Here is a 22,992-nt window from a genome sequence, read left to right on the forward strand (position 1 = left end):
CTACATATCAATAAGAAAGTGTTTTAAATGGGCAAAACACTTGAACAGCACTTTTCAGAAAACAAAGTGAAACAAACATCTACCTTATGATGCAGCAATTCTGTTCCTAAGTATATGCCCCCTAAAATAAGTATGTATGTATGTCTGTAAAAACTTATACAAGAATATTTAAAGCAGCTTTATACTTAATAACCAAAACTTGGCAACAACTTAAACATCCACTGGCAGGTGAATGTATAAACAAATTAATAAACTACCACTGATATACAGAAAACAGATAAATCTCCAAAATATTATGGTATGCAAAAGAAGAGAGACATAAGAGTACAAACTATATGATTTCATTTATGTGAAGCTCAAGAACCAGCAGCTAACCTATGTGATAGAAGTCAGAATATTTATCTCTGGATACAAAGTCAACACACGAAAACCACATATATTTCGTCAACACATGAAAACCAAGTATTGACTGTGAGTTATTACAAGAGAGCTTCCTTGGGGGCTAAAAAATATTCTATATCTTGATAAGACTGGTGGTTACAAAAGTGTATACATTTGTAAAAATACATACTTAAGATGTATTTATTTTACTGTATACAAATTAAACTCGAAGTTTAAAAGCATATAGACTGGCATTGTACATACCATTTGGCACATTCCATGTATAGGTTTTATGCAGCGTGCTTTTTGGTATCAGGTTATTCAAAATGTAAACCTTCTTAATCCTATCGAGGGACAAAATATAGCATAGTGGCTAAGAGTTTGGGTCTAAGAGTGAATTCTTCAAGAGAAAACTTTTTTTTTTTTTTGAGACGGAGTTTCGCTGTCGTTACCCAGGCTGGAGTGCAATGGCGCGATCTCGGCTCACCGCAACCTCCGCCTCCTGGGTTCAGGCGATTCTCCTGCCTCAGCCTCCTGAGTAGCTGGGATTACAGGCACGTGCCACCATGCCCAGCTAATTTTTTGTATTTTTAGTAGAGACGGGGTTTCACCATGTTGACCAGGATGGTCTCGATCTCTCGACCTCGTGATCCACCCGCCTCGGCCTCCCAAATTGCTGGGATTACAGGCTTGAGCCACCGCGCCTGGCCTAAGAGAAAACTTTTGAGCTCCTTAATATGTGCCAGGCTCTGGTCTGGGTATTGTGGTAATAAGCAGCGAATACAACCAAGAGTCTGCCCTAACAGAGATCATAGTCTAGTAGGAGATACAGATAATAAAAATATAAATAATATAATAAGTTACAAAGAAAAATTAGGCAGGACAATTGGATGCACAGTAAGGTGTCTATTTCACATAGATTAATGTAGCTTCTCTAAGATTACATTTGAGCAGAGACCTGAATGATGTAAAGAAGCCAGCCCTGAGAATCTGTAGTGGAAAACTAAACCCTAGGCCTTTAATTTACTGTTCTGGAAACCCTGAGCAGCCTATTTAACTTCTCTGAGTTTCTGTTTCACCATCCATAAAATGTGTATTATAATATTTCCAGATTGTATTAAGGATTAAGTGAGATATATGTAAAGTGCTAACACAGTATCTGATACATTATAAGGACAGAATACATAATGATTGCTTAAGTCATGGAATAAGATGCAAATAGATGCATCAGTGTTATAGAATAGGGGCTTTTGCTTATTTTGCCCTTTCTTTGGGTTGGGGGGATGGAGTCATGCTATATCGCCCAGGCTAGAATGCAGTGGCACAATCTTGGCTCACTGCAACCTCTGCCTCTTGAATTCAAGCTATTGTCCTGCCTCAGCCTCACAAGTAGCTGAGATTACATGCAGCTAATTTTTGTATTTTTAGTAGAGACAGGGTTTCGCCATGTTGGCCAGGCTGTTTTAGAACTCTTGACCTCACATCATCCACGCCCCCCTCAGCTTCCCAAAGTGCTAAGATTATAGCTATGAGCCACCATGGCCAGCCACTTTTGCTTACTATTCTGTATAGTATTAAGTGTTCCATAAACATTTGGAGTTCAGTGTGTTTAATGTAATACCAGTTTTGCAATGAATCAGTTTCAGTATACCTCTAGCACAGAAAAGGACAAGAAAATCGGGACGCGAGGAAAGAAAATGGCATCCACGGGTTACAGTACCTATAGCCAAGCTGCAGCACAGCAGGGTGCTTACACTGCCCAGCCAACTCAAGGATATACACAGACCACCCAGGCATATGGGCAACAAAGCTATGGAACCTATGGACAGTCCGCTGATGTTAGCTATAGCCAGGCTCAGACCACTACAACTTACGGGCAGACCGCCTGTGCAACTTCTTATGGACAGCCTCCCACTGGTTGTACTACTCCAACTGCCCCTCAGGCATACAGCCAGCCTGTCCAGGGGTATGACACTGGTGCTTATGATACCACCACTGCTATAGTCACCACCACCCAGGCCTCATACGCAGCTCAGTCTGCATATGGCACTCAGCCTGCTTATCCAGCCTATGGGCAGCAGCACCTACAAGACCGCAGGATGGTAACAAGCCCACTGAGACTAGTCAACCTCAATCTAGCACAGGAGGTTACAACCAGCCCAGCCTAGGATATGGACAGAGTAACTACAGTTATCCCCAGGTACCTGGGAGCTACCCTATGTAGCCAGTCACTGCACCTCCATCCTACCCTCCTACCAGCTATTCCTCTACACACCCGACTAGTTATGATCAAAGCAGTTACTGTCAACAGAACACCTATGGGCAACCGAGGCAGCTATGGACAGCAGAGTAGCTATGGGCAGCAGCCTCCCACTAGTTACCCACCCCAAACTGGATCCTACAGCCAGGCTTCACGTCAATATAGCCAACAGAGCAGCAGCTACAGGCAGCAGAGTTCATTCCAACAGGACCACCCCAGTAGCATGGGTATTTATGGGCAGGAGTCTGGAGGATTTTCCGGACCAGGAGAGAACCAGAGCATGAGCGGCCCTGATAACCAAGGCAGGGGAAGAGGGGGATTTGATCATGGAGGCATGACCAGAGGTGGGTAGGGAGGAGGACTCGGTGGAATGGGTGCTGGAGAGCAAGGTGGCTTCAATAAGCTGGTGGACCCATGGACGAAGGACCAGATCTTGATCTAAGCCCACCTGTAGATCCAGATGAAGATTCTGACAACAGTGCAATTTATGTACAAGGATTAAACGATAATGTGACTCTAGATGATCTGGCAGACTTCTTTAAGCAGTGTGAGGCTGTTAAGATGAACAAGAGAACTGGGCAACCCATGATCCACATCTCCCTGGACAAGGAAACAGGAAAGCCCAAAGGCGATGCCCCAGTGTCCTATGATGACCCACCTACTGCCAAGGCTGCCGTGGAGTGGTTTGACGGTAAAGACTTTCAAGGAAGCAAACTTAAAGTCTCTCTTGCTCGGAAGAGGCCTCCAATGAACAGTATGTGGGGTGGTATGCCACTCCGTGAGGGCAGAGGGATGCCACCACCACTCCGTGCAGGTCCAGGAGGCCCGGAGGTGCTGGGGGAACCCATGGGTCAGATGGGAGGCCATGGAGGAGTTAGAGGAGGCTTCCCTCCCAGAGGATCCCGGGGTTCCCAAAGGAACCCCTCTGGAGGAGGAAATGTCCAGCACTGAGCTGGAGACTGGCAGTGTCCCAGTCCACGTTGTGGAAACCAGAACTTCGCCTGGAGAACAGAGTGCAACCAGTGTAAGGCCCCAAAGCCTGAAGGCTTCCTCCCGCCACCCTTCTCACCCTTCAGGTGGTGATCGTGGCAGAGGTGGCCCTGGTGGCATGCGGGGAGGAAGAGGTGGCCTCATGGATCGTGGTGGTCCCGGTAGAATGTTCAGAGGTAGCCGTGGTGGAGACAGAGGTGGCTTCCATGGTGGCCGGGGCATGGACCTAGGTGGCTTTAGTGGAGGAAGACGAGGTGGCGCTGGTGGGCCCCGTGGACCTTTGATGGAACACATGGGAGGAAGAAGAGGAGGACATGGAGGACCTGGAAAAATGGATAAAGGCGAGCACCCTCAGGAGCGCAGAGACTGGCCCTATTAGATGCAGAGACCCCGCAGAGCTGCATTGACTACCAGATTTATTTTTTAAACCAGAAAATGTTTTAAATTTATAATTCCATATTTATAATGTTGGCCACAACATTATGATTATTCCTTATCTGTACTTTAGTATTTTTTACCATTTGTGAAGAAACATTAAAACAAGTTAAATGGTAGTGTGCAGAGTTTTTTTTTTCCTTCTTTTAAAAAATGGTTGTTTAAGACTTAACAACGGGCTGGGCGCGGTGGCTCACGCCTGTAATCCCAGCAATTTGGGAGGCCGAGGCGGGCGGATCATGAGGTCAAGAGATCGAGACCATCCTGGTCAACTTGGTGAAACCCCGTCTCTACTAAAAATACAAAACATTAGCTGGGCATGGTGGCGCGTGCCTGTAATCCCAGCTACTCAGGAGGCTGAGGCAGGAGAATTGCCTGAACCCAGGAGGCGGAGGTTGCGGTTAGCCAAGATCGCACCATTGCACTCCAGCCTGGGTAACAAGAGTGAAACTCTGTCTCAAAAAAAAAAAAAAAAGACTTAACAATGGGAACCCCTTGTGAGCATGCTCAGTATCATTGTGGAGAACCAAGAGGGCCTCTAACTGTAACAGTGTTCATGGTTGTGATGTTTTTTTTTTTTTTTAAATAAAATTCCAAATGTTTATTTAAAAAAGAAAGAAAGAAAATGGGGACGCTATAGAGCAAGGACTGGCTAAGAAAAACAGTATTCTGAGGATAGAATCAGAGTCCCAAACAGCCTACTTTTCCAAGGTCAGGTCCTATGATGTAGAATTGAGACAATCCCAAACAAGCTAAACAATTGAATAGCCATAGTGTAATCTAAATCTGTGTGTACATTTTTCACAACTTTGTTCAGTTTCCTCCACCTGAAGTACTGTCCATTCTCAGTCCACCACCTGTGATTCCTAGAAGGCAATATGCTTTCTCAAGCCTCTCTGCTTATGCTGGTTCGTTCTTATATTGGAATTCCCCTCCCAATCTCTATCCTGTCCCTTCGGTGCAAGCCTCAGCTGTTGTAAGGAAAACTTCCCCTGCCTATCTGTACAGCTAAGTTAGGAATCCCTCATCTGGGCTTGCATTTCCCCAATATTTCTTGAGCGATTGTTAAGTAAAAGAGCTTCATAAACATGCAAGTGTTTGGGAATGTTCTAACAATCCTTGTCCTCATCTATACGTAAAGCACCATCTGGTGGTCAAAAAAGATGACTATACTTCTAGGTCACCAAGGTGTGTTTTCTGTTCTCTGAGCTTTCAGAGAGCTTTTAAAATCATGTTAGAGGAAAAAAGCCACGCTGACTTGCATAGAGATGTACCTATTGCCAAAGAACAATTTTTCTTGAGTGGATGTTTCCTGCTTTCTTGCTCACTTCCATTTTCTTTCACCCTCCTCCCTGTTTCCTTCCATCCTTATTTCTTAATTCCTTTCTCTTACATTTCAGTAGGCCCACTGAAAACACAGTTCTGGCCAGGCTCAGTGGCTCATGCCTATAATCCCAGCATTTTGGGAGGCCGAGGCGGGTGGATCACTTGAGGTCAGGAGTTCAAGACCAGCCTGGCCAACATGGCGAAACCCTGTCTCTACTAAAAATACAAAAATTAGCCTGGCATGGTGGTGTGCGCCTGTAGTCCCAGCTACTCGGGGGGCTAAGGCAGGAGAATGGCTTGAAATCGGGAGGCGGAGGTTGCGGTGAGCCAAGATCATGCCACTGCACTTCAGCCTGGGTGACAGAGCTAGATGCTGTCTCAAAGAGAAAAAAAAACAGCTCTGGTTGGCATTTCTTTTGTTGTGGCTGCTGTAAGGGCCTCCATATTTCCTTTTGGAATTCACAGATCTACATTGTGTGTAGTCTTAGGGGGGCTGACATTCCTGGTGACTACATTCCATTACCAAAGCTGAAGGAAACAGATCCTTGCCCTCCTTGACTCTGCAGGACCAGGGTCCAGGTATGTGGCCCAATCTCAGTTATCAGATGCTTTTTCTGGGGCTCTGACTGTTGAGCTGTTGACAGGCAGACAGCAGGAAAACATGGACATTATTTCCACAAGGATAGTATGCACTTTTCACTATCTTGCTTCAAGAAAATTGCTTGGGTTTCTAGTGCCCAATTCCCCAGATCCCTGTTGATTCCTGCTCATTTCCAGCTCTGATTGTCCTGGATCCCATCACTCTGAGCTTCTGAACAGTCTTCCAATAATCTTCTGCTTAAGTTCGTGCAAGTCAGTATCTGTGGCCTTCTGTGCTTACAAGTTTATAAAACAACTAAACATTAAACTGGTGTGGTGGCATAAAAGGAGACTATCCACTTTTCTGCCCCATTATCAGAGAATAAACTTGAGGATTAAAGAGAAACATTTAAATCCTAGCTTTGGTTAACCAAGTGGCTTTAGTAGAGCCATGTGCAGTTAATGTGAGGGTCCTTTGAAATGAATACCAGAAAAAGAAAGGGACAAATGTCAATAGGAAGATTAGACATTTCTATTGTAGATTAGATTGCATAGTGATGGAATGAAAATTAATCCTCAGTTAATCTTCATAATGGCGCATTGAGTTGTGGTACTTTAGGAGGAAACCAGATGAATCTGGAAAGCACTCAGTGGACTCCCCTTGTTCTTCCCTCTTTACAGAATCTCTCTCTGTGCCGAGACAAATGGCAACAAAAAAGCAGAAGGAACACGTGTATATCCAGTGGATATATTAACCAAAAATAATTTTGAAATGCAAAAGAAACTAGGGGCTGAATCTTTATTCTGAGGGCTAAAGGGTAGCTTGTCTAAAAGAAATGGAGAATTGCTCCAGAGATAGCCTGTTACCTGATGGCTTGTAAAGTGAGGTCCTGCCCTCCTCTTGCTTAGGGCTGGGGAGAGGAGTAGACCAAAAGCTGAGTGCCTGTCTCTGCCTATGGACTCCAGGTGACTCAGGAACATTCACTTGACTCTTTAGTAAAGAACAGCTTGAAAGGTCTAGTTTGTACACAGAGAGAAGAACCTTTTTGGATCAGGGAAGCAGAACCCCACTCCAGGCTGCTGACTGACCTCCCCCTCACTATGGCTCGCTATAGAGAAGTATCAATAGCTGGAGAGATTGTAAGGCTGATTCCCTTTCAGACTCCCTGAGCTATCCCTTTCTCAGAAACATAGGGACACTGTCAGTGTAAGAGCTGACACTGGAAAATAACTAGCGCATAGCCAAGGGCATACTCACATAGTTACTGTGTCAGAGGCATTTGAACCAGAGTGACTCCATTTTGAGTGAGGGCTGGGACTTGCTCGGCTGCATTCTCAGAAAATTAGGCATTCCTAACCTCTAAATGTTTACAGTTAGTTAATAATGTTTCCTAGACAGACCCAGACTTGAGAGTGTCCATATATCCTGATATCTGGAAAACAAAGGCATCCCTATTGTTGCTTTAAAGATAATTACATCAATTACTGCAAAATATAGTAATTAAAAAAATTAATCCTTTATCACAAACCCTTGTAGCAGAGCACATCTTCCCATTATACAAGCATTGTACCTACGGTGGATGCGCTCCTCCTCTTGTTTTCAGGAACATCCTACTTTGTCTGTGGAGTAGCTGTTCTTTCACCACTTTATTATCTTAATAAACTTGCTTTTACTTTGCATGCAGACTCACCCTGAATTCTTTCTTGCATGATATTCAAGAACCCTCTCTTGGGGTCTGGATTGTGACCCCTTTCCTGTAACAACTGGTCCTCACTTCAGTGCATTATTGGACTGCTTTTGTTATTTGAGGCTTGAGGTTGACAAAAAAGCCAAACTCTGTAAAATATTTGAAGAGGTTTACTTTTTTTTTTTTTTGAAACAGAGTTTTACTCCTGTTGCCCAGGATGGAGTGCAATGGCTCTATCTTGGCTCACCGTAACCTCCACCTTCCGGGTTCAAGCGATTCTCCTGCCTCAGCCTCCCTGAGTAGCTGGGATTACAGGCGTGCACCACCATGCCCAGCTAATTTTGTATTTTTAGTAGAGATGAGGTGTCTCCATGTTGGTCAGGCTGGTCTCGAACTCTGGAACTCTCAGGTGATCCACCCGCCTCAGCCTCCCAAAGTGCTGGGAGCCACCTCGCCCAGCCTGAAGAGTTGTATTCTAAGCCAAATATGAGTGTCATTGCTTGTGACATAGCTTCAGGAGGTCCTGAGAACGTATGTCCAAGGTGGTAGGAGTATAGCTTGATTTTATACATTTTAGAGAGACAGAGGTAAAGACATAAATCGGTATCTATAAGGTGTAAAAGGCAGGATATCTTGAAGCAGGGAGCCAGAATGTGGGTGGAGGGGTGTGTCTAGGTCAGAAATACATTCAAAGATTTTCTGATTGACAGTTGAAAGGATTAAGCTTTGCTTGAGAAATTGAAGTCGACTTAAAGAAATGCTTAAGATAAGGGAGGTTGTGGAAGCCAAGGTTCTTGTTATGTACATGAAGCCTCTGAGTAACAGGCTTCTGAGAGTATAGATAATAAATGTCTATCAGACCTTAAAAGGTATTAAATCTCTCCAGGATTAGGAAAAGACCAGGAAAGAGAAGGGGATTCTCTTAAAAAATGCAGATTTCCCCCACAGGAGACAGCTTTGGAGGCCCATTCCAAAATATGTCAGCAAAATATATTTTGGGATAAAATACTTTGATTTCCTTTAGGGCCACTGTCATGTGATTATACCAGAATCAGGCTGGAGTTGGGTGTGTTATAACTACCAACAATCTGTTTTATCAGTCTTACTGATAAAACTATGTTAATGTTAATACTGGTCAGTTGTGCCTAAACTCGAAGGGAGGAATGCATAACAAAGTATGTCTGGCCACAACCTCTACTTCCCATCATGACCTTAACAAGTTTTTTATTTGGGATCCACTTGGCCAAAAGGAGTCCATTCATTAAGCTAATTGGCTTAGAATTTTACTTTTGTTTACAAGGGTATTGTTACAGGAAAGGGGTCTGGATCCAGACCCCAAAAGAGGGCTCTTGGACCGCGCAGAAGAAAGAATTCAAGGAGAGCTGGTAAAGTGAAAGCAAGTTTATGAGGAAAGTAAAGGAATAAAAGAATGGCTACTTCTCAGTCAGAGCAGCCCGGAGGGCAGCTGGTTGCCCATTTTTATGGTTATTTCTTGATGATATGCTAAACAAGGGATGGATTATTCATGCCTCCTGTTTTAGACCATATATGGTAACTTGCTGATGTTGCCATGTCTTGACATTGTCATGGCACTGGTGGGAGTGTAGCAGGGAGGACAACCAGAGGTGACTTGTTGCCATCTTGGTTTTGGTGGGTTTTAGCCCGCTTCTCTACTGCAACCTGTTTTATCAGCAAGGTCTTTATGTCTTGTGCCCTCCTGCTATCTCATCCTGGGACTAAGAATGCCTTAACCATTTGGGAATACAGCCCAGTAGGACCCAGCCTCGTTTTGCCTGGTTCCTATTTAAGATGGAGTTGCACTGGTTCACATGCCTCTGACAGTATCAAGCATTTGTTGGAACTGAACCTCAGTGCTCGATTAGGTATTTGATGAAGTTCATGAAAACAGGAGATTAAAGAAAAAACCTGAACTAAAACTGGTAATGGGTACTTTGGTTCACACTCTTAACAAAATAATCAGTTGTGGCCAGGAACAGTGGCTTATGCCTGTAATCCCAGCACTTTGGGAGGCCGAGGTGGGCGAGATCACTTGAGGTCAATAGTTCGAGACCAGCCTGGCCAACATGTTGAAACCCTGTCTCTACTAAAAATCCAAAAATTAGCTGGGTGTGGGAGCACACACCTGTAACCCCAGGGAGGCGAGGGAAGGAGAATTGCTTGAACCTAGGAGGCAGAAGTTGCAGTGAGCTGAGATTGCGCCACTGCACTCCAGCCTGGGCAACAGAGCAAGACCCTATCTCAAAAAAAGACAAATAATCAGTTGTGACAAAATGATCAGTTGTCATTATTGAGAATAAACATTATCACATAAGCAAACTATTTTGTTACAGGTGGCAAATCGATACAGGTCTGCAACAGCCTCAACTCTTGCTTCCTCAGAACAAAAAATTTGGCTGAGGGGCGTAAGGTAGAAGGAGAAACCAAGGAAAGTTTTAGAGCAGGAGTGAAAGCTTATTAAAAAACATTACAGCAAGAACAGAAGGAAGGAAAGTACACTTGAAGAGGACCAAGTGGGCAACTTGAAGGACAAGTGCACACTTTGACCTTTTGACTTGGTGTTTATATGCTGGCACACTTTCATCGTCTTGCATCCCTTCCCTCCTGATTCTTCCCTTGGGGTGGGTTGCCTACATGCACAGTGACCAGCCCGCACTTGGGAGTTGAGCATGCGGAGTTTGCATATTGCAGTTGTACACATGCTCACCTGAAGCGTTCTTCCCTTTACTGGAGGAATGCCCTGGAAGGTCATATACCAGTTAAACCCCACCATTTTACCTCTCAGTGCACATACTTGAGCCCATTTGCCCAACTCCTGAGATCCTGTTGGGAAGCTACTGATCACCAGTTTCAGGGTTTTTTTCTGTCTGTAGGGAGACTGACTTTCCCTGGTGCTGGCTGTGATCAATTATTATTTTAGAGAGACAGCTAATAACCCCTTGGCCATCACCTGGTGGTTGCCTGACATTCTTGGCCAAGTGGAGCCCTCTCCTGCCCTACTCATGCCTGACTAGCTACCTACTGTAAAAATTTGACTGAGAAACTGACAAAAGCACAAGCATAAAACAGTAATGGCATTTAAAAACTGTAAAATATTATTTTGCTTTTAAATGTACACGTAATTGTACTTCACAATTCAAATACCAAAAAGGTTTTTGAATTTTTGTGAAATAAATGTAAAAGCCAATAAAAATAATCAAAGACCTTCCAAGTTCTCTAGGAAAAATATCAATTAAAAAAATAGCATAATGACTTTGTAAAGTCATTTTAATTGTGTATCTTAAATGTTGTAGCATGTGTCAGAAATTCCTTTTTTAAGGCAGAATGATAATTTCATTGTATGTATATACTACATTTTGTTTTCTCATTCTCTGTCAATGGATACAAACCTACTTTGACATGGCTGAAAAAAACCTGATAAAAGTCTAGTGGTCCTCAGTCGTTTCACCACAGAGGTCTTTCTTTTCTTTTCTTTTTTTCTTTTTTGAACAGACTATTTTTAAGAGCAGTTTTAGGTTCACAGCAAAACTGAGCAGAAAGAAGGTGGGGAGGGTTAGTGACTACAAAAAAACATGGAAAGAATTAATAAGATCTATATTTGATAGTATAACAGGGTAACTACATCAACAATTATTTATTGTATATTTGAAAATATCTGAAAGAGTGAAATTGGAATGTCCCTAACACAAAGAAATGATAAATGCTTGAGGAGATGGAAAAAAAAATTGTGGAGGCTTATATAATATTAAATGATAGTTCAGGGTTGGTTTTTTTAGGTATGTTTTTGCTCTGGCACTCATGCTGGAGTGCAGTGGTGCAAGTATGGCTCACTGCAGCCTCAAACTCTTGGGCTCAGGCAATCCTCCTACCTCAGCCTCCCAGGTAGCTACAAATAGAGATGCATGCCACCATACCTGGCTAATTATTTTATTTTTTTGTAGAGACAGGGTCTCATCATGTTGCCCAAGCTGGTGTGTCAAACTCCTGGGCTCAAATGATCCTCTTGCTTCTGCCTCCCGAAGTGTTGGAATTATAGGCATGAGCCGCTGTGACCAGCCAGGGTTGCATTTTTATTTTTGACCATAATTGTTCTTTCATTTAAAAAAATTTGTTTTTCACTTTTAAAGTAAAATTTATCTACTTATATAATTTGACTCCTTTTAGGTCCTAGTTTTTCATAGAATGAGTTAGAACTCCCTCTCCTTCTATCTTCTGAAAGATGTTGTAGAGTATTGGAAAAATTTCTTCCTTAAATATGAGGTATAATTCACCAGCAAACCTATCTGGGCCTGGCGCTTTCTGTTTGGGAAGATTAACTATTTGATGCAATTTCTTTAATAGATATAGTCCTATTCAGATCGTCTATTCTTGCTTTTAAATTTCTCCCTAGTGACCCTTGGGTTTTGAAGGATTTTTGCCTCCACCATCTTTTTCATTTTTTCCCAAACTCCAAGTATGCAAACCACAACAAAACAAAATTCCAAACAAAATGAGGCCGAGGCAGGCAAATCAGGAGTTCAAGACTAGCCTGGCCAATGTGGTGAAGCCCTGTTTCTACTAAAAAAAAACAAAAAACAAAAAACAAAAATTAGTTGGGTATGGCGATTCATGCCTGTAATCTCAGCTACTCAGGAGACTGAGGCACAAGAATCACTTGATCCTAGGAGGCAGAGGTTGCAATAAGCCAAGATTGTGCCACTGCACTCCTGCCTGGGCGACAGTATGAGACTCTGTCTCAAAAAATAAAATTCCAAACAAGAAACAAATGTGTTGTTATCCTATGGAACCCTATTGTTTATGCAGTTCTCTTTGGGCTTTTAGAAATATAATACATACTTAGTGTACAAATAGTTATCAGACATTTTATCATTCAAAAGGAGTCCCAAAGAAATATGACAATTTTAATTGATCTTTGATGCTGGTATGTGATGGTAGGTTACTTGGCCATGAATGACCCTAGCTGATATCAAATATGATATACTTCAACAATTTGATTTCTAATAATGAGCACTAAGAATGTGTCAGGCATTAATCTAAAAGTTTTATGTAGATTTATTCTTTATAACAAGTTTCTAAGATATATAATGAGGTCATTTCATTTTACAGATGAAGAAACTACAATACAGAGAGGCAAAGTAACTTGACAAGGTCAAAACAGGAAGTAAATGGTACAACCAGATTTTGAACATAAGCTACCTGACACTAGAGGCCATAACCTTAACCACTACACCATAACACAATTTTATGGTTCTCTGTGCATCACTGAAGAAAAAAAGACCCTCACATGATTTTTTTTTAAATTTTGTTTCTTTGGGAAAATAATGCCAATTGCTAGTGCTATTGAGATATAAGAAAACTCCTGTTCTTGCTTAGAAATATTAGTTTTTGATCAATTAAGCACACACAAAAAGCTGAATTTAATGATGTCTCAGATATCTCATACATATCTGTCCACCACAGGTTCTAAATGAAAAAGGAGAAATAGCAGGTCATGAAATTGTTTTAATGAATGTTTAAGCCAGAATATGCATATAAATGATTTTTATTCCATATTTAAACTTAAATTTTTATATAGGTTTTAAGAGTTATATTTTTCCCACAAATTTTTTATTATTACAAAAAGCTAAATTTTTGTTTAACAAAATGGAATTATAATAAATGTCTTTTAAAAGACTCTAAATTTGCTGGGTGTGGTGGCTCAAGCCTGTAATCCCAGCACTTTGGGAGGCCGAAGCAGGTGGATCACGAGGTCAAGAGATCGAGACCATCCTGGTCAACATGGTGAAACCCCGTCTCTACTAAAAATACAAAAAATCAGCTGGGCATGGTGGCGCGTGCCTGTAATCCCAGCTACTCGGGAGGCTGAGGCAGGAGAATTGCCTGAACCCAGGAGGCGGAGGTTGCGGTGAGCCGAGATGGCGCCATTGCACTCCAGCCTGGGTAACAAGAGCGAAACTCTGTCTGAAAAAAAATAAAAAATAAAAAGACTCTAAATTTTTGAATTCTTATGCTACAATCATAAAGACTTCCTTTGTCAGCTTCATTTGTGATTTTCACATCCTTAGTTAACTTTAAGGATATGAATATTATTTTCTTTCATAAGTAACCTTGGAAAATTGGACAATTTTATGACATAATACTTTAATAACTGGAATAGCCATTAGCTACCAGGTTAAAAAGGATGTATAGATGGCTTTATGTTGATGTGGATATTTGTTTTGAAAAGATATATTTTTAAATGTGGATAGGTAAGGGGATGTGTATGCAAGGTAATGAATGATTTTATTTATTTAGGTAAAAAAGAATTATTTTATCTTAAGGAGAGTCTGGTTATGCTAGCATAGAATAATATTTTTTAAGTTTGAGTATTCAGGCTAGGCGCAGTGGCTCACATCTTTAATCCCAGCACTTTAGGAGGCCAAGGTGGGCGGATCTCTTTAAGGTCAGGAGTTTGAGACCAGCCTGGCCAACAAGGTGAAACCCCTTCTTTACCAAAAATACAAAAATTAGCCAGGAGTGGTGGCAGATGCTGCCTGTATTCCTAGCTACTCAAGAGGCTGAGGTAGGAGAATCACTTGAACCCAGGAGGGCCAAGATCGCACCACTGCACTCCAGCCTGGGCGCCATAGTGAGACTCCATCTCAGAGAAAAAGTATTCAGAAAAATATAGAAGTTCTGAGGAGTAAAGTATATTTGACAAGTTATGAGTTGGAAAGGATCAATAAATATGTCTAAATTTTTGACGAAGTTAATTAAATACATGTGATGGATGTATTCACACAAAGGAAGGCTTATGAAATCATTACTACATATTGTTAAATAGAAGACAAGTAAAAAGAGTAAAACTATAATCTGGATTTTTTTTCTGATAAAACAGAAAAGCTATCTCTGGTGAAATAACAAAGATTTGGGTTGTTTTTTTTTAGATACGGAGTTTCGCTCTGTCACCCAGGCTGGAGTGCAACGCGCAAACTCGGCTTACTGCAACCTCTGCCTCCCATGTTCAAGCGATTCTCCTCCCTTAGCCTCCCAAATAGCTGGGATTGCAGGCATGCACCACCATGCCCGGCTAATTTTATATTTTTAGTAGAGACGGGGTTTCTCCATGTTAGTCAGGCTGGTCTCGAACTCCCAATCTCAGATGACCCACCTGCCTCAGCATCCCAAAGTGCTAGGATTACAGGTGTGAGCCACGAAGCCAGGCCAAAGATTTCTTTTATCACTATAGCATAGCATTCTATCATTAAGCATTTTGACATATTAAGTCATTTTTGAAAAAAAGCTAAAATACTAATTTAGAAAGACTAAAATACCTAGTCATATATTCTTTTATCTTTTATGTTTGTGCACCAAAATTAACTTGATATAATTTAAATGTAGACTAACAGTTCAACAAAAGGCGTTGGGACAGCTAGATATTCACAAGCAAAATAATGTGCATATTCTTTTACACTTCACAGAAGTTAACTAAAGATGAATCAGGCCAGGCATGGTGGCGCATGCCTGTAATCCTAGCACTTTGGGAGGCCGAGGCAGGCGGATCACCTGAGGTTGGGAGTTCAAGACCAGCCTGACCAACATGGAGAAACCCTGTCTCTACTAAAAATACAAAAGCCAGGCATGGTGGTGCATGCCTGTAATCCCAGCTATTTTGGAGGCTGAGGCAGGAGAATTGCTTGAACCTGGGAGGAGGTTGCCATAAGCCAAAATCATGCCATTGCACTCCAGCCTGGGCAACAAGAGTGAAATGCCATCTCAAAAAAAAAAAAAAAGAATCAGAGACCTAAATGAGAAATAAAACTATAAAACTCTTAGAAGAAAACACAGGAGTCAATCTTCACAACCTTGAATTAGGCAATGGTTTCTTAGATGTAACACCAAGAACAGAAACAACAAAAGAAAAACAAAGACAAACTGAATTACATCAAAGTTAAAAACTTTGGACTGCAAATGATATCAACAAGAAGGTGAAAAGATAACTCACAGAACAGAAGAAAATATTTGCAAATCTATTTTTAAGAGACTTGGATCTAGAATAAACTCCTAGCCAGGCATAGTGGCTCATGCCTATAATCCCAGCACTTCGTGGGGCTGAGGTGGGTGGATCCCTTGAGCACAGGAGTTCAACACCAGCCTGGACAACAGAGTGAGACTCCATCTCTACAAAAAAATACCCGCAAAAAGTTAGCTGGGCTCATGCCTATAATCCTATCACTTCGGGGGGCCGAGGTGGTTGGATCCCTTGAGCACAGGAGTTCAACACCAGTCTGACAACAGAGTGAGACTCTGTCTCTACCAAAAATACCCAAAAACAGTTAGTGCATTGCTGTAGTCTCAGCTACTCAGGAAGCTGAAGTGAGAGTTACCACTTGAGGCTGGGAGGTTGAGGCTACAGTGAACTGTGATTGCACCACTGCACTCCAGTCTAGGCAACGGAGGGAGACCGTCTCAAAAAAGATGAAATGAAGTACGGATACATGCTACGACAAGGAGGAATCTTGAAAACATTATGCTAAATGAAGGAAGCCAGTCACAAAAGACACTCTGTATGATTCTATTTATATAAAATATCCAAAAAAGGCAAATTCAGAGACAAAAAGTAGATTAGCGGTGGTTTAGGGATATTGGAAGTTGGGAAATGGGGATTAACTACTAATGAGTATGAGGCTCCTTTTGGAGGAACAAAAATTAGATTGTGATGACATTTGCACAACCCTGAGACTATACTAAAAAGCAGTCATTCATTCGAGATGAGGTCTCTGCTGTGTTGCCCAGTCTGGTCTTGAATTCCTGGGCTAAAGCGATCCTCTCACTTCAGTCTCCAGAACAGCTAAGATTACCATTGTGCACCACTGCACCTGGCTCTTTAAATGGGTTAACTGTATGGATTGTGAATTATATCTCAATAAATCTTTTAAAAATTAAATTCTTTAATGTAAAATTTTAATTTTTGTGTGTTTGTGTTTGTGTGTATATGTGTAAACAGTCTCTGTCACCCCAGCTGGAGTGGAAAAGCACGATCTTGGTTCACTGCAGTCTCTGTCTCCTGGGTTCAAGCTATTCTCCTGCCTCAGCTTCCCAAGTAGCTGAGATTAGAGGCATGTACCACCATGCCCAGCTAGTTTTTTTGCATTTTTTGTACAGATGGGGTTTCAACATGTTGGCCAGGCTGGTCTCGAACTCTTGACCTTAAGTGATCCTCCCACTTCAGCCTCCCAAAGTGGTGGGATTACAGGAATGAGCCACCACACCCAGCCAAAAAGTATACAAATTCTAAAAACAGGTGTGTATATAAAAGTGATGAAGAAATATAGAATATGCAGAAATAAAAAAATCTTTGAACATTTTTCATTGCTGGCTATAAATCTAAAATAAAAAGGTTTTAAAACTACAGCGCTAAGAAGACACCTGTCCTACATTTTAATGAGTTGTCAGTTTTCAACTAATTCTTCAAGTATTGCATGTTGATGTTGAAAGTATAAGAAGGACTGGAAAGTTATGATAAGGTAGAAGCTATTAGAGATCTGTTTGAAACCTAGAACCAGCATGTGCAAGATGAGTATGTTCCAGGTTCATGTATGACAGTTGACGAGTAGTTACATTAAGATATTGCTTGTATCAGGTCCATATATCATCAAAACTATGAAAACATAGAACATATTATGTATGCTTATTTTTTAATTTAAAATTGCTAATAAAGTTCTTTCATATCTCTATTTTCTTCAGTAAATTTTTCAAAATGTGGCTTAAAAGCATTTTTAAAAATGCTTTTTTAAATAATGGATCCACTGGGCACAGATGGTAAATGATATTGACTATTTTCACTAGTATGCTGAGTATAGTTATCAGCTGAGACCAATTCTTACCTTTCAAGATATATATATATATATATATATATATATATATATCTTTGGAGAGATGCATGTATCTTTGGAGGTATATATATATATATATATATATATACACACACACACACATGTGTTTTTAAAAAACACATGTATAAAATTTTTTGGGGGGAAAGAGCTTCACTGTTGCCAGGCTGGAGTGCAGTGGCATGATATTGGGTCACTGCAATCTCTGCTCCCCAGATTCAAGCAATTCTGATTCTCCTGCCTCAGCCTCCTGAGTAGCTGGTATTACAGACATGTACCACTATGCCTGGCCAATTTTTGTATTTTTAGTAGAGATGGGGTTTCACCATGTTGGCCAGGCTGGTCTTGAACTCTAGGCCTCAATTGATTCACCTGCCTTGGCCTCCCAAAGTGCTGAGATTCTAGGAGTTGAGCCACCATGCCCAGCCACCTTTAGATATTATTTATTTATTATTTTTATTAGAGACAGGGTTTCACCATGTTAGCCAGGATGATCTCAATCTCCCGACCTTGTGACCTGCCCTACTCAGCCTCCCAAAGTGCTGGGATTACAGGTGTGAGCCACCACACCCAGCCAGATATTTTTTACTAACATTCATATCTCCTCTGACAACTCTTTATAATTTTCACCTTTCCCAAATTCAGGCATAGTAAGACTATGAAGATGTCTTTTATGCCTGAACTCTTTGGTTTCCTTCACATTATGGAAGAAAAGACAATAGGAAAAATTGTTTGTTTGGCACTCTACAAATTTTAATTAATCCCAAACCATTTTAAAAGCTTTTTTTAAAAAAATCAAACCTAAGGCCAGGCATAGTGGCTTATGCCTGTAATCCCAGCACTTGGGAAAGCCAAGGCAGGTGAATCAGCTGAGGTCAGGAGTTTGAGACCAGCCTGGCCAACATGGTAAAACCGCATCTCTACTAAATATACAAAAATTAGCTGGGTGTGGTGGTGGTGATGGTGGGCACCTGTAATCCTAGCTACTTGGGAGGCTCAGGCATGAGAATCACTTGAACCCAGGAGGCAGAAGTTGCAGTGAGCTGAGATCATGCCACTGCACTCCAGTGTGGGCGACAGAGTGAGACTTTGTCTCAAAAAAATAATAATAGGCCGGGCGCGGTGGCTCAAGCCTGTAATCCCAGCACTTTGGGAGGCCGAGGCGGGTGGATCACGAGGTCAAGAGATCGAGACCATCCTAGTCAACATAGTGAAACCCCGTCTCTACTAAAAATACAAAAAATTAGCTGGGCATGGTGGCGTGTGCCTGTAATCCCAGCTACTCAGGAGGCTGAGGCAGGAGAATTGCCTGAACCCAGGAGGCAGAGGTTGCGGTGAGCCGAGATCGCGCCATTGCACTCCAGCCTGGGTAACAAGAGGGAAACTCCGCCTCAAAAAAAAAAAAAAAAAAAAAAAAATAATAATAATAATAATAAAACTTAAAAAAAGAAAACTTGACAAATCAAGAGATTAGCCTTCTCAGGTTAATTATGCACAGGTAAAGTTTGTTGATAAAAATGTTTCACTGTTTCATTTCAGGTAAAAGAAACACCTCATGTTCATGTAAAGACTACCAGAATAACTGTCTACAAAAAGATACACTTTTTAAGATTACAAACCAAGAGAACTGTCACTGTCTATACTTTCCATAATGTTGTACTCTAATAATCATTTTTGATAAATTGTGTTGTACCTCAATAGTGGATTCTACTCTCCTCCATTCTAGAAAACATTATTGTCTGCAACATCCTCAACTATCAGCAAACTTAGTCTACTGGAAGAGACATCAGAGAAAAACTGGCTTCAGTGAAAAATTAGCTTAGCAGATACTATAACAACTAGCATGGCTGTAAACTCCAAGATGATGATCACTGGGTTTATGTTTCCCAACTAAATGATCAGTACCTTCTCCAGACAGCTAGATAACCACTTTATCAGGAGACCTTAAATCAGTGATTCTTAGGAATCCTCCAGAAGCCATTATCTTTGGTGGAAAACTACTAATCAAGACCTTTAAATCAAACAAATGACAATATAAACTAGACAGCATGGCAGCAAGGATGGTTACAAGCCGACAAGGAAGATTAATTTTCTGATATCTTTGCTCCTTTCCCTATTCTGCTTATTCCAATTTGGTACTCCCTAGAGATCGCCTAAAGGTTTCTCAATATTCTTTCATGTTTATCATTTTATACTTAACTCTTTATGATCTTTTTTGGCTATCTTAAGAAATGCAAGACTTTTGAGCAGTTTTCTCAAACCATTGCTACTCTCTGAATCTTTCAAATTCCATCATAAAAAAAAAAAAAAAAAAAGTTGTTCTTTAAATTCTTGAGGAGGCCAATTAATTCCCACAGGTCCCTTTTGATATGTGAATTTTCTTCATATCATTAACCTCAATCTTCATACTTGTAAAAACTAGATCTTTACCTTACTTTAACAAAAATACAGGCCAGGCACGGCGTCTCATGCTTGTAATCCCAGCACTTTGGGAGGCCGAGTGGGTGGATCACGAGGTTGAGATTGAGACCATCCTGGCTAACATGGTGAAATCCCATCTCTACTAAAAATACAAAAATTAGCTGGGTGTGGTGGCACGTCTCTAGTCCCAGCTACTCAGGAGGCTGAGGCAGGAGAATCACTTGAACTCGAGGAGCGGAGGCTGCAGTGAGCCAAGATCATGCCACTGCATTCTAGTCTGGCGACAAAGCAAGACTTCATCTCAAAAAAAAAAAAAAAACTTCTCCATCTCAAAAAAGCAAAAAACCAAACCAAACAAAAATGCTTCTGCTACAATCATTACAGCACTGTCAGGAGACAGAATCAAGCTCACCAAGGCAGGGGACAAATGCTGGAGCTATCCTCACTGCCCTAGTCAGTTTTCTCCAGATTTTCCAGACTTCTCTGCAGGAACCATTTAACTCCTCTGAGAATATGCCAACCTCAGGGAAACAATTATCAGCTCACTCCTGTTGTGGTAAATATTTATATTCCCAGTATCTCCTGTAACCCACTAAGTATTACTTATGTCAACACCGTTTTCACCTGCCTCCAATACACAAACCTATCTTACATACATAGACTAATTGTTAGATATTCAGATATTTAAAACCCTTTTCTTTCCAGTGTATCACGTCTCTGAGACTAACCAGAAACTTCCAAAATGAGGCAGGTATAGGTTACTCAGGAAAGCTCCCAGAAGTGATGACTCCTAATCCATACTGTGCAAGATACTATTGTAAAAGTAAGAATAATACTAGAAAATGTGGCCCAAAATTTCATTCCCATCATCTGCTCTGGAAGCCCAAGAAACTAATTTAAATTCACTACCCAAGATCATCAATGAACAATCACATATTCTTTTGTTATTTTTCTTAGCAAGCCAAGGAACAGTTTTTGTTTACTTAATACTTCCTGTTGTACTAGTATAACAATCACTGGAAAGGTGGAACATTTTTTGACTAGGCTAAAGGAAGAGGCTACCTGACTCTGCAGAAGAGGCACAGTTGAACTTCAGGACGTTTTTTCAGCTTAGGTTTGGCAATCTAGTTCCTAGATACAAGTTCTAGTACGTGAATAATCATTTTGCTTCTGGAAATTGTATTGCAGTTAGCTGATGTGTAGCCATTGCCAAATCTCATGATTCAACAATGCTATGGTTTGAGTATCTGTCCCTTCCAAAACTTATGTTGAAATTTTAACCCCAATGTGCAGTACTGAGAGGTGGGGCCTTTAGAAGGTGACTGCATCATAAGGGCTCTGCCCTTATGGTTAATAAGTTATCATAGGAGGGGAACTGGTGGCTTTATAAGAAGAGGAAGAGTGATCTGAGCTGGCACAAAAGGATGCTCAGCTCCCTCACCATGTGATACCCTGTACTGCGCCTCAGGACTCTTCAGAGTCTCCTCACCAGCAAGAAGGCTCTCAGCAGCTGGAGGCCCTTGGCCTTGGAATTCTCAGTTTCCATAATTGTAGGGGGGGAAAAAAATCCTTTCATTAGTCAATTACCAACCCAGCATTTTGAGAGGCTGAAGTGGGAGGACTGCTTGAGCCCAGGAATTTGAGCATAGTCTGGGCAACATAGTAAGCTCGTGTCTCTACAAAAACATCAAAAAAATTAGCTGGGTGCGGGGATGCACATCTGTGGTCCCAGCTACATGGAAAGCTGAGGCAGGATGAGCACTTGAGCCCAGGAGGTCAAGGCTGGAATAAGCTGTGATCATGCCACTGCACTCCAACCAGGGCAACAAAGCAAAACCTGTCTCAAAAAAAATTTTTTTTAAGTAAGTAAGTTACCCAATTTCAGGTATTGTTATAATCAACAAAAAATGAACCAATACAATCATCCATTAACAAGAAGAATTTTGTATTCTATACATAAATGCTTACCCGTATTAAATAAAAGCTCACCCATATGGCAATTTAATTAAACATATATGAACCTGCAGATATAAAAAGTGACAGCCAACCTGTATTAACTGAAAATACTGGTAATCTTAAGGAAAAAGTCCCTGAAAATTTTTCCATATTGAAAAATGTATGTTGCATGCTTTTCAAGTCTCCCAAATTTTGAAATAGGTAATTTAAAGTTAACTATTCCAGCAAACCCGTTTCATTTAAATAAATAATTGCACATGCAATGCTGCTTGGCACACTGCTGTTACAAATAAACTTTATTTTTAAGTAAAAAATGAACCATAGCCAAAACAAAATGTTTTGCCTCTGAATAGTATTTTAAGTTTAAGGGGAAAAAAAGTCACTAATGATGAACAAATTTTCATTTTTTGATGTTTTTAATTTTTAATAAAGATTTTAATTAAGCTTCAGTCATTAAGTAGTTTTTAAACTTAGGTTTCATGATCCTTTGCCTTCATACTTATAGATGGAGTCAGTTACCTACAAAACATAACAAATTTCAGAATCCATTAAAAATTATTTTATTCAAATTATGTTTTCCAAAAGAGAGGGTTCTGTGCTAGTCGTCTTTGAAAGTTTTCATACCTGGAAAAGAAAACACATATATTTACATTCACAAGAAAATTAAAATAGGCTCTTTCATTATCTGCTAAATGACTTATCCAAAACAATTTTACATGTAATTTCTAAAAAGCTATAGAAAAACTAGAAAGACAATCTGGAAATGTAATTATTCTTATAAAAAGACAGCAAGCATAGGAATTTGAATATGGAGGCAATTTTGATTAGCTTTTATCAGAGAGCACAAGTTGTAAAAAATTTTAGTAATTGTTTATCTTCTGCAAATTTAAGAGCTACAAGGGACCTAAGGAAAAAAATCGAATTAAACCCTATTGCCTCATTCCATAGATGAGCAGAGAGAGAAGTTAGCTCTGGGTCATAATTCAAACCTAGTGCATTCCAGTGCTCTCCATGCTACACCATGGTACCACTTCTCAAGAAACTCTTCCTAGACATCCTCCCACCA

The 22,992-nt window shown here is 40.8% G+C and overlaps 1 protein-coding gene and 1 pseudogene across 2 annotated transcripts in view; one reads left to right on the top strand and one right to left on the bottom strand.

The window, feature by feature from the left end:
* Positions 1-2,072: 2,072 nt before the first annotated feature.
* LOC101037289 (RNA-binding protein EWS-like) lies at positions 2,073-4,172 on the top strand (annotated as a pseudogene).
* An 18,151-nt stretch (positions 4,173-22,323) lies between these two features.
* Positions 22,324-22,992, bottom strand: part of HIKESHI (heat shock protein nuclear import factor hikeshi) — a 30,797-nt gene continuing 30,128 nt past the window's right edge. For both annotated transcript variants that reach the window (XM_039462273.2, XM_074400381.1), the window contains one exon: positions 22,324-22,550. In XM_039462273.2, coding sequence (XP_039318207.1) covers positions 22,496-22,550 — 55 coding nt within the window. In that variant the 3' untranslated portion in view covers positions 22,324-22,495. The remainder of the gene's footprint in view (positions 22,551-22,992) is intronic.

The sequence above is a fragment of the Saimiri boliviensis genome, chromosome 6, assembly GCF_048565385.1.
Source record: "Saimiri boliviensis isolate mSaiBol1 chromosome 6, mSaiBol1.pri, whole genome shotgun sequence".
NCBI classification, from domain to species: Eukaryota; Metazoa; Chordata; class Mammalia; order Primates; family Cebidae; genus Saimiri; species Saimiri boliviensis.